We start from the raw sequence: 12,230 nt of genomic DNA on the forward strand, positions 1-12,230 counted from the left end.
TCTTAAGAGTACTGGGGAGGGGCTCTGAGCTATGCTGCGGTCCCCATCCTTTTCAATGACATTCACACCTGCGGCTGGGCAGTATCTACCACTGCTTGGATAGCGCCCTGGAAGGTCAACCAGATGGCTGATCATGGGACAGGAGGGGAATCAAATTGCAAAGAAATGATTTAAGTTGGTATTTACTAGAATAAAGAGTAAGGTTTCTATTTTCATGAACACCCACAGTGCACACTGACAAACCAATTACATTCATACAACAGTACCTATCATGAATCAGCCTGAATCTCAGAAGGTTCCTTTCACTTTTTTTTCTCTCTTCACAGCAAATTTTTCACCCAAACTCTATTAGGTGTTTTTTAAATAGAAACAGAACCAAAAGTTTTAACAAGGCACCACAATAGCAACTGTCCTTACCATCATCTCCTGGCTGGAAATTCAGGGAATTGAGTGGGAGGGGGGCCAGTGGGGATGAGGGCAACTCTCACCATTATGCATGCACACCTTCATGCGGCCCCAACTTGGTTTTGGCTTTAAATGGCTGTTTGTTTGGCCTCTACAAACATTACCTCTTGCGACTGAAAACTCCAACATTGTTTTCAACAGGAGGCATACACTCTTAGGCCCTGAAGAGTTGCCCCTGCAGCCCCCTGAACTGGTGAGACAGAGGGAGGACCCATCATCTTCTTTCCACCCACCACTTAGGCAAGAGCTGTGCCCAGGAGTTGTTGCCCCCACCCACCAGCCCACACAGCCCCTTGTCTTCTAAAAGTCACTGTAACTGTGCTGGCCCATTTGTCAAGCACACCCAGACATGTCAAGGCCTGACTGCTCTGACCAGTAAAGGTACAACAAGCTGTGGTCAATTCAGAGTTTGTAACTTACACAGCGGAAGGAAGAGTGGCATGAGGTAGCAGCTCCCTATAGTCCTTTGTCCCACACAACAAAAAGGATGACACAGAAACAAAGGGTCAGAACCGAAGCATGAGTTGTGGGATATATCATTGCTGAGAAGCCCATTGTAGATGGCAGCTGAGGGTTTTATCAGCGGCAGGTCTGTTCTGAGGGACTGGGCAGGGAGGCCACACCTCAGCAGGGCCCCCAGGAAGTCAGGGAGTGAGAGGTGGCTCCTCCTGGACCTTCCTCTCGTGTTCTGAGAAGATCACAGACGTTCTGCCAGACTTCGATCAGCTGGAGTTCATGTCTTTGTCTGTGTGGCTGACAAAGATGCTATGCAAGGCGCCAGGTCGATAGGGTAGAGCCATGTTTCTACACACACAACACAAGCAGACGCACAAAAACACACAGGAAACGCAGAGAGGCACATACACACACAAAGACCAACTCCTGCAAAAACCACACAGCGAAGCCTCGGCTGCACACAGACACACACCCCTTCACACCACAGGCTTGGTTTTGCCTGCCCAGTCACACTTAGTCACACAGTCAGAGACAGGGACCCACAACTCCCAGACACACACCACAGTCACCTACACCTGCCCAACACTAGAGAGCCAGGGACCCCCAGACCAGTGTGCTCCAGTCACCGAGGTGCCACCAACTGGCTTTGTTACATAGGACAAGGGTCTCAAGGTCTGGCTAGTTCTTACTAAATGCTATTCTTGCTCAGTGTTTAAATGTAGCACAGTATTTTGCAAATTCTGTAACCGAATGAATTTGACCAGAACCCAACCAGATAAGTTTAGCCAGCTGCAAAGAAGAAATCGACTTTGGTGGATAGTGTATATAAGCACTAGCTAAGCCTCCCTTCCAGGGGACAGAGCTTTGGATATGAATCCTGTCTCCTTTACTTGCTACAAGTAAACAAAACTATGTAACCATGGTCTTCTTCTTGATTAGAACACCCCAAGTAGTGAACCCCTTGAGTTTGGTAACAGATTTGCAGGCTGGGGAGGCTAACAGGAGCAGTAGCTGTGGAACGAAGAAGGCCCATTGGGTGGATCCAATATGTGCGTGCAAGTGGCCCCACCAAGCCCACACACACAGGGGACATGTATCCTCAGTGCATGTCCCATACTCATGCTAGCTGCTCCTGCCTGCATTCCTGCACACACCTCCCGGGGGTGCCCTCACCACCCAGCTCTGGAGATCTGGCTGCTCCCTCCAGACCAGTCCCTCGTTGGTGACTCAGAGCTGGCCCAGGAGTCTCCATGCCGGAGTGAATCACTGCCCGTGTCCACATAAGGAAGGAGTGCTGCTGGGGTGGGGGAACTGGTTCAGGTCAGACCAGGGTTGCTAGAGGGGCCTTTCCTATGGCAGCAGCTGAGCAAGATTGTGGAGCAGTTTCCAAACCCAAGCCTGTCAGACTCCTGGTGCAGTTCACAACTCCACCTGCCCAGCCGGCTCACCCTGGCCTTGGAGTCACCAGGTTCCCTGAGCCAGCCTGAGCACAGGAGCCTTGTGGTCACCCAGCTGGCCGCAGCACAAATCCCCGCTGCAGACCCCAGGCTTCACGTGGGCACCTTCCATGGATGGAGGACTGAGAGCAGGGGCACAGGTGACAGGTAGACCCAGACTGAACAGCCGGAGCCTCCTACCATCCAGTCCTCCCAGTGAGCCTCAAGAAGAAACATATCTATCAAAATTGATTTCTCGTTAACTGGGCCTAAATTCATAACCTTCACTGACAGGGATCTCTACGCACCCTACATTTCAGGAAATCCACAGACGGAGCTTTCAACCTCCGGTACTATGCCTGTTCACCCTCTACTAGGAAGTTGCTGATGTCATCTTTTGACCTACCCCATCCAATCAGCACTATACAGATTTATCCTCACTTACATCTATATGACCACTCAGAACTGCCTGATTTTAAAACTTCGTTTGCATGAAACAGACCAAAGTGGGAACTATTCTTTATAGGTTTCAGGCTCAGAGGAATCCCAAGGACGTGTGGGAGGGAGAGCCAGCCCTGCAGAGACTTATCCTGGAGAAAACTGTCAGGACAACATAAGGACTTCAGTGTGACCCCAGATGGTTCGAGAATGCTCCTACCTCACTGTGCTCCTGGCCCCAGCCTTTCTGTCGATGCCAGGTCATCTCACACAGCCACTCAAGCACCCAGCACAGTGGCTAGAGAGTGACTTGTGAAAGGCAAAGCTGATCATGTCTGTGCCTCCAAATCCTTCAGATCCCCCTACTGCTCTTAGGAGTAGCCCTCGGGAGCCTCTGTAACACACACCCCGGCCCCTCTGTCCCCTGGGCTCTGCAGCCCAGCCACATCATTCCTCTCGCCCATCTATCTGGCCCCAACTCTTGGCAGCGCCTTTGCACAAGCCATTCTTCCCACCAGCACCCCTCCCATTAATGGCTGCTTTTGGCTGGTTCAGCACCATCTCCCTACCCTACCTGTCTTCGTTTTAGGGTGTTTCATTTCCATCTGTGATTCTGGGGTGTGCCTCTCCAACAGGGCTGGAAGCCCCTCAAGGATGGGTCCTGTGTCTGTTGTGTTCACACAGGACCCTCAGCTCCCAGCACAACAGCTGGCACAGACCCCCAACCAGCAGGGGTGCCTCAGGAACGGGGTAGTTAGGGATGTGAAGTCTGGGGTTCAGGCTGGGGAGTGGGCAGCAATGGGCAATCATGAAGACTCAATCTCCCACTGTCCTGGCCAGGCAGCTCCAAGTGTGGCCCTTTGTCACAGTCTCAACCCCCAGCAGAGGGGGTGGGGTGGGGCAGACAGACCTCAGTGTCACCCCACTGATTGGTTTTAGATGGTGCATGAGGCCAAAGTTCCTCTGGGCTGGAGATCCTTGACCCCTTCCTCTCTGGGACCACTGGTGGACGAGAATCCAATAGTGGCCACAACAGTGGAGCTGCCCTCTTCCTTCTATCCAGTAGTCTGACCCCATCAGCCCCTCCTGGGGCTGAGCTACTGTGTGCAAGGTATTAAAGAAAACATTATTTTGACTCTTGCTTAAATGGTAAAGAACACTTTATTCGGGACTATTTCAATAGGTGTCAAGACTATCACAATAGGAAAGAGAGATCTGTCTCAGCTCCAAATACAGCAAAGACAGCTGGGAATTTATAACCCTGAGCAGAGCAAGAGGGTCAGTGGATGGAAACTTACTAAGAGGAGATATCAAGAGTAGGGGAATCCTCGCTAAACTGACTTAACAGGATTCTTGCTGAAGGCAGGCCAAGGTGATCAGACATTGAGAGTAAGGGATGAAGAATTTGATCAGATATCAATTGTGATTTTAAGGGTAGGGGTACTCTCTAAACAGGTATAGCAGGATTCCTGCTACAACTGGACTAGACAAGCCGAAGACAGGCCCAAGGATGAAGCCTAGTCAAAAAGAGGGCTCAGAGGAGCCGGCCGAAAGTTTGGTTAAGGACCCACCCTAGGGTGGCTTTAAGTCAGGCTATCTCCTCTCCTTGGACCTGACCCCCCAGAGCTCTCAGGGGTCTGGACATTCCATCCGTGGCCACTTGGATTCATCCCCTCACGTTGGTCACAAGCCTTCTTTCTGGGGTTTTTTTGTTTTGTTTTGTTTTTTCATGATTCTACCTACTTCTGCATTTTGCTGTACAGCAGCCTCTTCCCAATTGTTGGCAGGACTGTACTCCCACTGAAATGAGGAAGGCATGATGTTAGTTCTCTGAGGTTGGGAATCCGCCACCTCCTGCTCCCATGAACCCAGCAGACTATTCATCAGTCAGAATTTTTTTTTTTGGGGGGGCGGTAGATTTTTGTAGTTTATAAAAACTGTAATTGGGGATTCCCGATAATTTATTCTCAAGGTTGGGATGAGGCATCGGACCAGGTTTTCCTCTCCATGCTGACGATGCTGGGTGGAGGTGGATGCGGTGCAGGGATGCTGGGGGGGCCGCAGCTTCCAGCGCGCAGGGAGCTCCCAGACCCCGGCTGGGGTGAGGAACCTCGCTTGACAGGCGGCCCGGACAAGAGCCCCACGAGTGGAAGACAAGGAAACTGGTCCCACGGTGACAAAGTCACCGCCGTTTGAATTGGTGGAGCTCGGAGCTCAGGGACTCGAGCGCTTTCTGGGGGAGTGACCAGGTTAGGACAGCAGCGTCCTCAAGCCGCCCAGCAGAGGGATGCGCAGGACGAGTCCCCGCACAGCGCAGGCGCCCAGCGGCGGCGAGTGGGGAAAACTGGGAAGCGGGCTCTGGCCGGCGCGAACTCTGTGCGGGCAGGGCCGTCTTCTTCGAAAGGTCGCGATTTCGAGACTGTGGAGTTACGACGCTGACGTTGCGTGGGCGGGACGACAGCGTAAGGGGCAGGGACAATACCGGACCCTCCCACGGCAGGAGCTTCCGCGGAGGGGCGGGGCGAGCCTCGTTCCGGTGACTCCGGAAGCGGACCGCGCCGGGCTCAGAACTGTCGTAAAAGAGGGCGGGACGCTCTGCGCTCCGAGCTGACGTAGCGGGGGGGGCGCGTCGCTTTGGCCGGAGACCGGCGGGGCGCGGCCGTCATGGAGCGTTATGCTGGCGCTTTCGAGGAGGCGGTAGACGGGACACGGCAGCAGGAGCGGCACTATCAGCTGCTGTCCGCTCTGCAGAGCCTGGTCAAGGAGCTGCCCAGGTGCGCGGCCGCGGGGCGGGCGACTGAGGCAGCTCCAGGTCCCGCCTGCGCTCACCGCGCCCCTCTGTCCGCAGCTCTTTCCAACAGCGCCTCTCGTACACCACGCTCAGTGACCTGGCCCTGGCGCTCCTCGATGGCACCGTGTTCGAGATCGTGCAGGGGCTGCTGGAGATCCAGCACCTCACCGAGAAGAGCCTGTACAACCAGCGCCTGCGGCTGCAGAACGAGCACCGAGGTGCGCGGGGGCGGCGGGACGACGCACGCTCCTCCTCCGGGAGGTCAGCCTGCTCCGGGAGCACTCGGTCTCTGCGAGCCGAGCCTTCCTTGGGTGTCGCTCTTAAGAAGTTCCTAAAATTGACCAGATCAAGGGAGCGGAGACTTTGCTATCGCTGCTTTGGTGACACATGGGTCAAGACAGGTTTTGGTTTTTTGTCAGTTGCACGGCTTCCTTTTAGCATAACATCCCGAAACTCCCTGCTTGGGTTCCCCGGTGTCCCCACCCCCGTCCAGGCAGGATGGCCCAGGGCCTCTGCTCGGTCAGCCCACGGGCAGCTCCTAGTGGTGGCGGTCCGCGTAGCAGTTGACCGCCCCCAGTGATGCCCCACAATGTTCCCCGCTCTGCAGCGCCGTTTATGATCAGTACCCTTTAGCGGTGCAGAGTCCCAGCTGTGCTTGAATTCCCATGCACTGTGCCCTGTAGCACCCTCTGCGACCCGAAAACTTACCCAGTTGAGCCACACGCTCGGCCAAAGCCTCCTGAGCCTTGGCCTCTCCCAGGCGTCCCTATTTAGTGTGTATGTGTGCGGGGGGGGGGGGGGGGGGGGGAGCTCCTGAGCCCTTTCCTGCAAGGTATGCTGGACAGCTCTCCCTGCCCAGCACATTTCCCACTTGTGTTATTTTATTGTTCCTCTTCTTATTTATAGAAAAACAATTAAAGCACTTAGAAAAGTTGAAAATAGAATGCTCTCTAGCCAGATTCAATAATTAACATTCTGCCAAAGTTCTTTATATCCCTAAATCTATGCTCTAGGGCTTTACCATGAGTCTTCAACGTTTCTGTAGACCATGGTTTTCAACCAAAGCACTGTTGGCATTTGTGGCTGGACAAGTCTTAATGGTGAGACAATCTCCTGTGCATAGTAGGATGTTTAGCAGAATCCCTTTCTACCCACTAGATGACAGTGGCACCCTCTCCAAATTTTGACAACCAAAAATTTCTTCAGACATCCTTGGGGGTCAACTTGTGTCCAGGATTTAGAGCCAATGCTCTTGAACAAGAACACTCTCTTGCTGGGCCTACAGTGGATAGGCTCCTGAGAAATTAATCATTCCAGTGTGTCTTCTGACCATCAATCCATGGTCACATTACCTACCTTGTCTCAGGTTGTCGCTTTATAAGGATTTAGTGCAGGTTCATGCATTGCAATTGGTTACTTTGGCTTCCCTGCTTCTGGACTAGTTCCCAACATTTACTGTGGCATTGACTTTTTGGAGACTGAGTCTTCCTGAATGCCCTGAGGCATTCTGCTTACAGCATATTCCCACTCTAGATCTGTCAGATTGCTTTTTCATGCTGTCGTTTAACCTGTTTCTCCACCCTTTGTTTCCTGTAGAGTGGACAGCGGGTAGAGCCTGATGATACGCAGGTTAAATGTTTTTGGCAAAAATTCCTCTAGTGATACAAAGTCCCTTCCCTGTGGGAAAAAGAGATAATATGTCTGCCTACGATTAGTGTTTCTGTCAGGAATGGTTGCTGGATTTTGTCAGATCCTTTTTCTGCATCTATTGATGTGATCAATAACTTGTCAGTTACTGTGGTGGATTATATTGATTTTTTTAATTACTTGGATAAACTGCATTCCTGGAATACATGCCACTTGGTAATGATGTATTATCCTTTTGGTCTATGTTGGATTTGATTTGCTAAGGTCTCAAGTATATTTGCCTCTGTGTTCATGATGGACATTGGTCTGTAGTTTCCTTGTGACGTCTTTGTCTCGTTTGGGTATCAGGGTGATGCTGGCTTCATAGGATGAGTTGGGAAGTGTTCTCTTCAGTTTTCCAGAAGAGTTTGTGTAGGATCAGTATTATTTCTTCCCTAAATGTTTTGGTGGTTGTCTTTGTAAACATTTTTATTGAGGTATAAGATGCATACAGTCACGAATCCAAAGTGTATAGTTCATTATTCTTTTAAATGCTCAAATCATGCCAAATTTGGCCAGTGGGAAAACTTCTGGCGGGCTCCTATGTCTTTTTGACATGTCCTCATCATTTTTTGAGCACTTCCTTGCTTTCTGGTAGAGGAAGGTGTTCTGGCTCATTTTTTTCTTGTTCTTTCCCTGCTCAACCTCTCTGCTAATTAGCTCGCCTCCAGCTTCCTCACAGCAGCCACCTCCCATCAGGACACACCTTCCCCTTTGACCACCATAAAGCTTTCCCATTCCTTCTCTTGCCTTTGCTTGAGTCCGCCAAATGCAGGCAGTGGTGGTGGCTCACTCTTGGTAACAATAAGTCGCACCTGCTCTTGTTTTGGTCATCTTCGTTTATCTCCACAGAGGTTAGTAGTTTGGGAGCAGATAAAGCACTCAGAATAATAATTTTTAAAAAGAGAATCCGTCATTTCTCCATGGAGACTTGGTTCCTTTTTTTTAAAATAAGTTGTATTTTATTCTATTAAAAATATGGAATGCTTCATGAATTTGAATGTCATCCTGCACAAGGGCCATGCTAATCTGTATTGTTCCCATTTTAGTATATATGATACGGAAGTGAGCATGAGCGTTGGTTCCTTTTAGTGGGGGTTTTCATAATTCTCTAGACACTTTGCTGCTTGTCCTTTGGAACATTTGGGCAGGTTTTGGTGATGCTGGCCTTGGGAACGAGCCCTGTGACTTTCCTCTGATTTAGCAAAGGCCACGCCTCTTTCACCTGGGCAGCAGGAGCTTTCCTCTTAACTCTGGTTGCTCATCCAGTGGAATATGGGAGTTGATCTTGGATTTGTAGCAATATTTATTAAACAGAGTGAAGAAATGACATTTCCCTGCATTTATCCATTTCCTTGAATCCTGCCTCCACATAGTATAAACATTAACTAGGAAGTATCTTTCTTGTTCCTTTGTCTAGAGAGTGGCTCTTGGTTTGAAACTCATTTAATGTGATAAATGCCATAATCAATGTGTACACAGAATGCCAAGAAACAGGAGACTGGAGAAGGCTGTGAGCTTCAGAGTCCGGGCTGCAGGTGCCAGACTACTGGCAGGGGAACTTCAGGGGTTCTCCTGAGAAGAGCTGTAATGTGAGCTTCTTGCCTAGCACAGAGTGTTGGGCTTGTGTTTCCTTACAGTCAGGGACCCTACTTTATGGGAGAGATGTAGCCACTTGACAATCACTGGTCTAAGATTTGGGTTGTGTAGTGTTGAATGTTCTGTTTTGTGATTGGTTTCTTTCCATCCCATGATACCTTTCTCTGTCCAGTCCTATGAGACTGGACAACTTTGCACATGCTTGTATTAATGGTATAATTTAGTGAGGCCCATGGGAGCTTTGCTTGGTGGCCATCATGAGCCCCTCTCGGAGCAGTACAGACTCCCCAGCACAGAGCCTCTGCTAGCTCATCCCAGCCTTGGACTTCACAGCGTCTGTGCCCACCCTACTCCTTCTGGGAGTTGTGGATGAGGTGGGATGTGCCCACCCTGAAGGGCAGCAGTGATGGGGAGCAACACTGCCACACCCGTGGGCAGAAGCCATTCCTCGCTCTGGCATAGTGACCCTCTCCTCATCCTCCGTTCCCAGGCCTTTGCCTGGATGGTCTCGTGGACATCTCAGTAGATGTCCTGTGGATGTTGAGCAGGTCACACCCAAGACTGATGGCCTGTGGCAATCTGAACCCAGAAACCTCCAGACTGAAGTCTCCTACCCTCTTGGTCTTCTGCCCTGCCTCACCCTCTTCTAGTGTCCTGTACCTTCCCTTGTCCCCTGGAGCCTTCCTGCTGGAGATGGGCCCTGCCCTGGATAAGGGAGGGACTGAATGGTCTGGGTGGCTCGGGGTCCCCTGGAGCTCCGCCCAGCTTCCTATGCAGGGCTGTGGGTGGGCGAGGTCATTGGGTAGAGCCTCACGTGTACACCTTTGGCCTGGCTGCCCTATGCTGAGCCCGCTGGAGCAGGTGCTAAGATGGGAGGTGTTCCGTGGGCCCCTCCATCTCGCCCCTGCCACCTCCTGATGGATTCTTTGGTCTTGTCCCTTCCCAGTGCTCAGGCAAGCGCTGCGACAGAAGCACCAGGAAGCCCAGCAGGCCTGCCGACCCCACAACTTGCTCGTGCTCCAGGCAGCTCAGCAGCGTGAGCAGGAGGTATGGGTGTGAGCAGGGTGGGCACTACCTGGGCTCTGCTGACGGCTTGGTGGAGGGGCTCAGGGTGGATTGGGAGCTGCTGGCTGCCCTGGGCCTAAGCCGGGGGTGGTCTGGATGCCTGGTGAGTTCTTCCAGCGGCTTTTCACCGTGGAGTGATGGGCTATGCCAGGACCAGGGAGAGTGTGTGATGTCCCTGCTCCCCTCCACCTGCCTCCCGAGATGCAGCTCCTATGGGCTGGGCCTATGCAGGACAGGTGCTGAGAGGGGGCCAGTGTGCTTGTGGCCTTGGGAGTGCAAGGGCAGTGGTACAGTGACAGGGACATTCAGCAGGGGCCCGTCCTGCTCCCGGCTTGCACAGGGACAACAGGAAACCCACATGTAACCAAGAAGCCATGGGTGGTGAGGGTGCATGCAGAAACGTGTGTGGGGTCCCGAGGCAGCCCCAAGCCTGGACATGTAGGGAAGAGGTGCCAAGCTGGGGTCTCAGGCAGCCCCAGTCGGGAGGTAATGTACACAAAGGCCCAGAGACTGGCAAACTTGATAGTAAGCAGAGGTGGAGCTGACATCTGGCCAGCTCATGGTGGTGCTGAGCTGTTAGCGCTGGGCTAGACCTGGCACAGCAAAGGGAAGACGCCTCATGGGAGGTCCTTGAGGGGAGAGCATTTAGGGGAGGGCAGCCGAGCCCCTCTGTAGAGTTGGTGTGGCTGAGAAGGGAGTGACCTGGGTGCCATAACTGTACCATCAGTGGTCTTGGAGCCTAAACTGTGTGTGTGTGGGGGGGGGGGGGGGCTCCTGAGGAGGTGGCAGGCCGGGAACCTGCGTTTGAGGCATTGACGGGTCAGGGCTAAGCCCCTGAGCTGCCCTCACTGTGGCAGGCAGTGGAGCACCGGCTCCGCGAGGAGCAGCGAGCAATGGACCAGAAGATCGTCCTGGAGCTGGACCGGAAGGTAGCAGACCAGCAGAGCACGCTGGAGAAGGCGGGGGTCGCTGGCTTCTATGTGACCGCCAATCCGCAGGTCAGTATCCTGGGCCTGCCCCGTCAGCCCAGGGCAAGCTAGTCCCCAAAGGCCACATCCCATCGGGGGTTTCGGGGCTGGTTGCCAGAGGGCCAGGCCCAGGGGGTGTGGGGGGAGGGGGGAGGTAATGAGGCTCCAGGAAGGGTTTCTGTGCAATGCTCAGCACAGAGGCTGGTCCCACCGCCTGCAGGGGCATTGGTCACCTTCCCCAGGCCTGCTGCGCCCCCAGGACAGCCATCTGCTCCTCCCCTGCATACGTCTCTGTGCGCCGAGCCAGGGCAGCTGCAGGCCCTGCTGTGCGGTGGAGTCCCAGCTTCTGGCAGGCTGTGGCCAGGCTTCACTGGGAGTCAGGCCTGTGGGCTCGTTGCCTGGGGTACTCCAGGCCCTGGTATCTGCTTCTGGGTCCTTGGGGAAAGGCTTCTGCCTGGGCCTTTGCTGGGGCAAGATGAGACCAGTTGTCATTCTGGCCTCACAGTGGCCTCTCTGCATCCCAGGAGCTGACGCTACAGATGAACCTCTTGGAACTCATCCGGAAGCTGCAGCAAAGGGGCTGCCAGGCAGGGAAGCCAGCCATATGACCAGCTAGGGTCCCTGCCAGTCACCCACTGCCCATCCTGGCTGGAAAGACAGCCCTGCCCCACTGTCACTACAGGTAGCAGAAAGCTGAGGAACTCGGATTCCTGACATCTGGCCACCACCTTCCCAGGTGCCTCAGGAAGCGTCACCCTCTGAGAGGCAAGGTGGACCCTGGCTGTGTCTGCCACCCACTTTTGTCTGGGTGTTTTTGTCTAAAGCTCGGGTGGTATAAAGGGGGGAGTGGGCCCAGCCTGCTGGCTGTCTGTCCCAGAGCTGGGCGGAGGGTGGGGATAGAGGTCTGAGGACCTTGTCCCTCTACCAAGCACATCCCAACCTCTGCCAAGCACCAGGCTTCGTGCTCATTCTGGTCTCAGCCCCTCCCTGGGCAGGTGCAGCCCCCAAGTGGGAGAGGCTCCAAGGCCGAAGGCCTGTGTGACCCAGAGAAATAAAGATGCCTCAGTATGGCCTGCACGTGGCTTGTGTGATAGCTCTGTGGTACCTGTCATGACCAGGGCCCATCTGGGGCCCTCACCCAGTAGCTACAGAGGAGCCAGAATGCCCCACCTCCGTGTCCTGGAGGCTTCTCCCTGGGGTTCTTCTCATGCAGCCGCGGGCCCAGCCTTACCACCTTTCTCCTGGGGCACAAGGACCACATCCAGTCTGCTCTGTGGGGCTGGCACCTTAAGAGTATGGGGGGCAGCCATGGGCCTGCTCCTATCA

At 53.5% G+C, this 12,230-nt stretch overlaps 1 protein-coding gene and 1 pseudogene across 1 annotated transcript; one reads left to right on the top strand and one right to left on the bottom strand.

Annotated features, from left to right (window-relative positions):
• Positions 1-5,389: 5,389 nt before the first annotated feature.
• Positions 5,390-11,981, top strand: DGCR6L (DiGeorge syndrome critical region gene 6 like). Its single transcript, XM_019755912.3, has 5 exons — positions 5,390-5,569; positions 5,644-5,804; positions 9,818-9,918; positions 10,794-10,934; positions 11,429-11,981. Exons 1-5 carry the CDS (start codon positions 5,460-5,462, stop codon positions 11,510-11,512), a joined length of 597 nt encoding a protein of 198 aa, XP_019611471.2. The 5' UTR covers positions 5,390-5,459; the 3' UTR covers positions 11,513-11,981.
• Positions 8,245-8,345, bottom strand: LOC141569303 (U6 spliceosomal RNA; annotated as a pseudogene).
• Positions 11,982-12,230: the final 249 nt, after the last annotated feature.

This window comes from Rhinolophus sinicus, chromosome 9 (assembly GCF_057876585.1).
Source record: "Rhinolophus sinicus isolate RSI-liver-muscle chromosome 9, RSI-T2T, whole genome shotgun sequence".
Classification (NCBI taxonomy): Eukaryota; Metazoa; Chordata; class Mammalia; order Chiroptera; family Rhinolophidae; genus Rhinolophus; species Rhinolophus sinicus.

Coding starts and splice junctions, on each gene's coding strand:
- DGCR6L (XM_019755912.3), top strand. CDS start 5,460: ATGGAGCGTTATGCTGGCGCTTTCGAGGAGGCGGTAGACGGGACACGG. Junction 5,570..5,643: donor CTGGTCAAGGAGCTGCCCAG/GTGCGCGGCCGC, acceptor CTCTGTCCGCAG/CTCTTTCCAACAGCGCCTCT. Junction 5,805..9,817: donor GCTGCAGAACGAGCACCGAG/GTGCGCGGGGGC, acceptor GTCCCTTCCCAG/TGCTCAGGCAAGCGCTGCGA.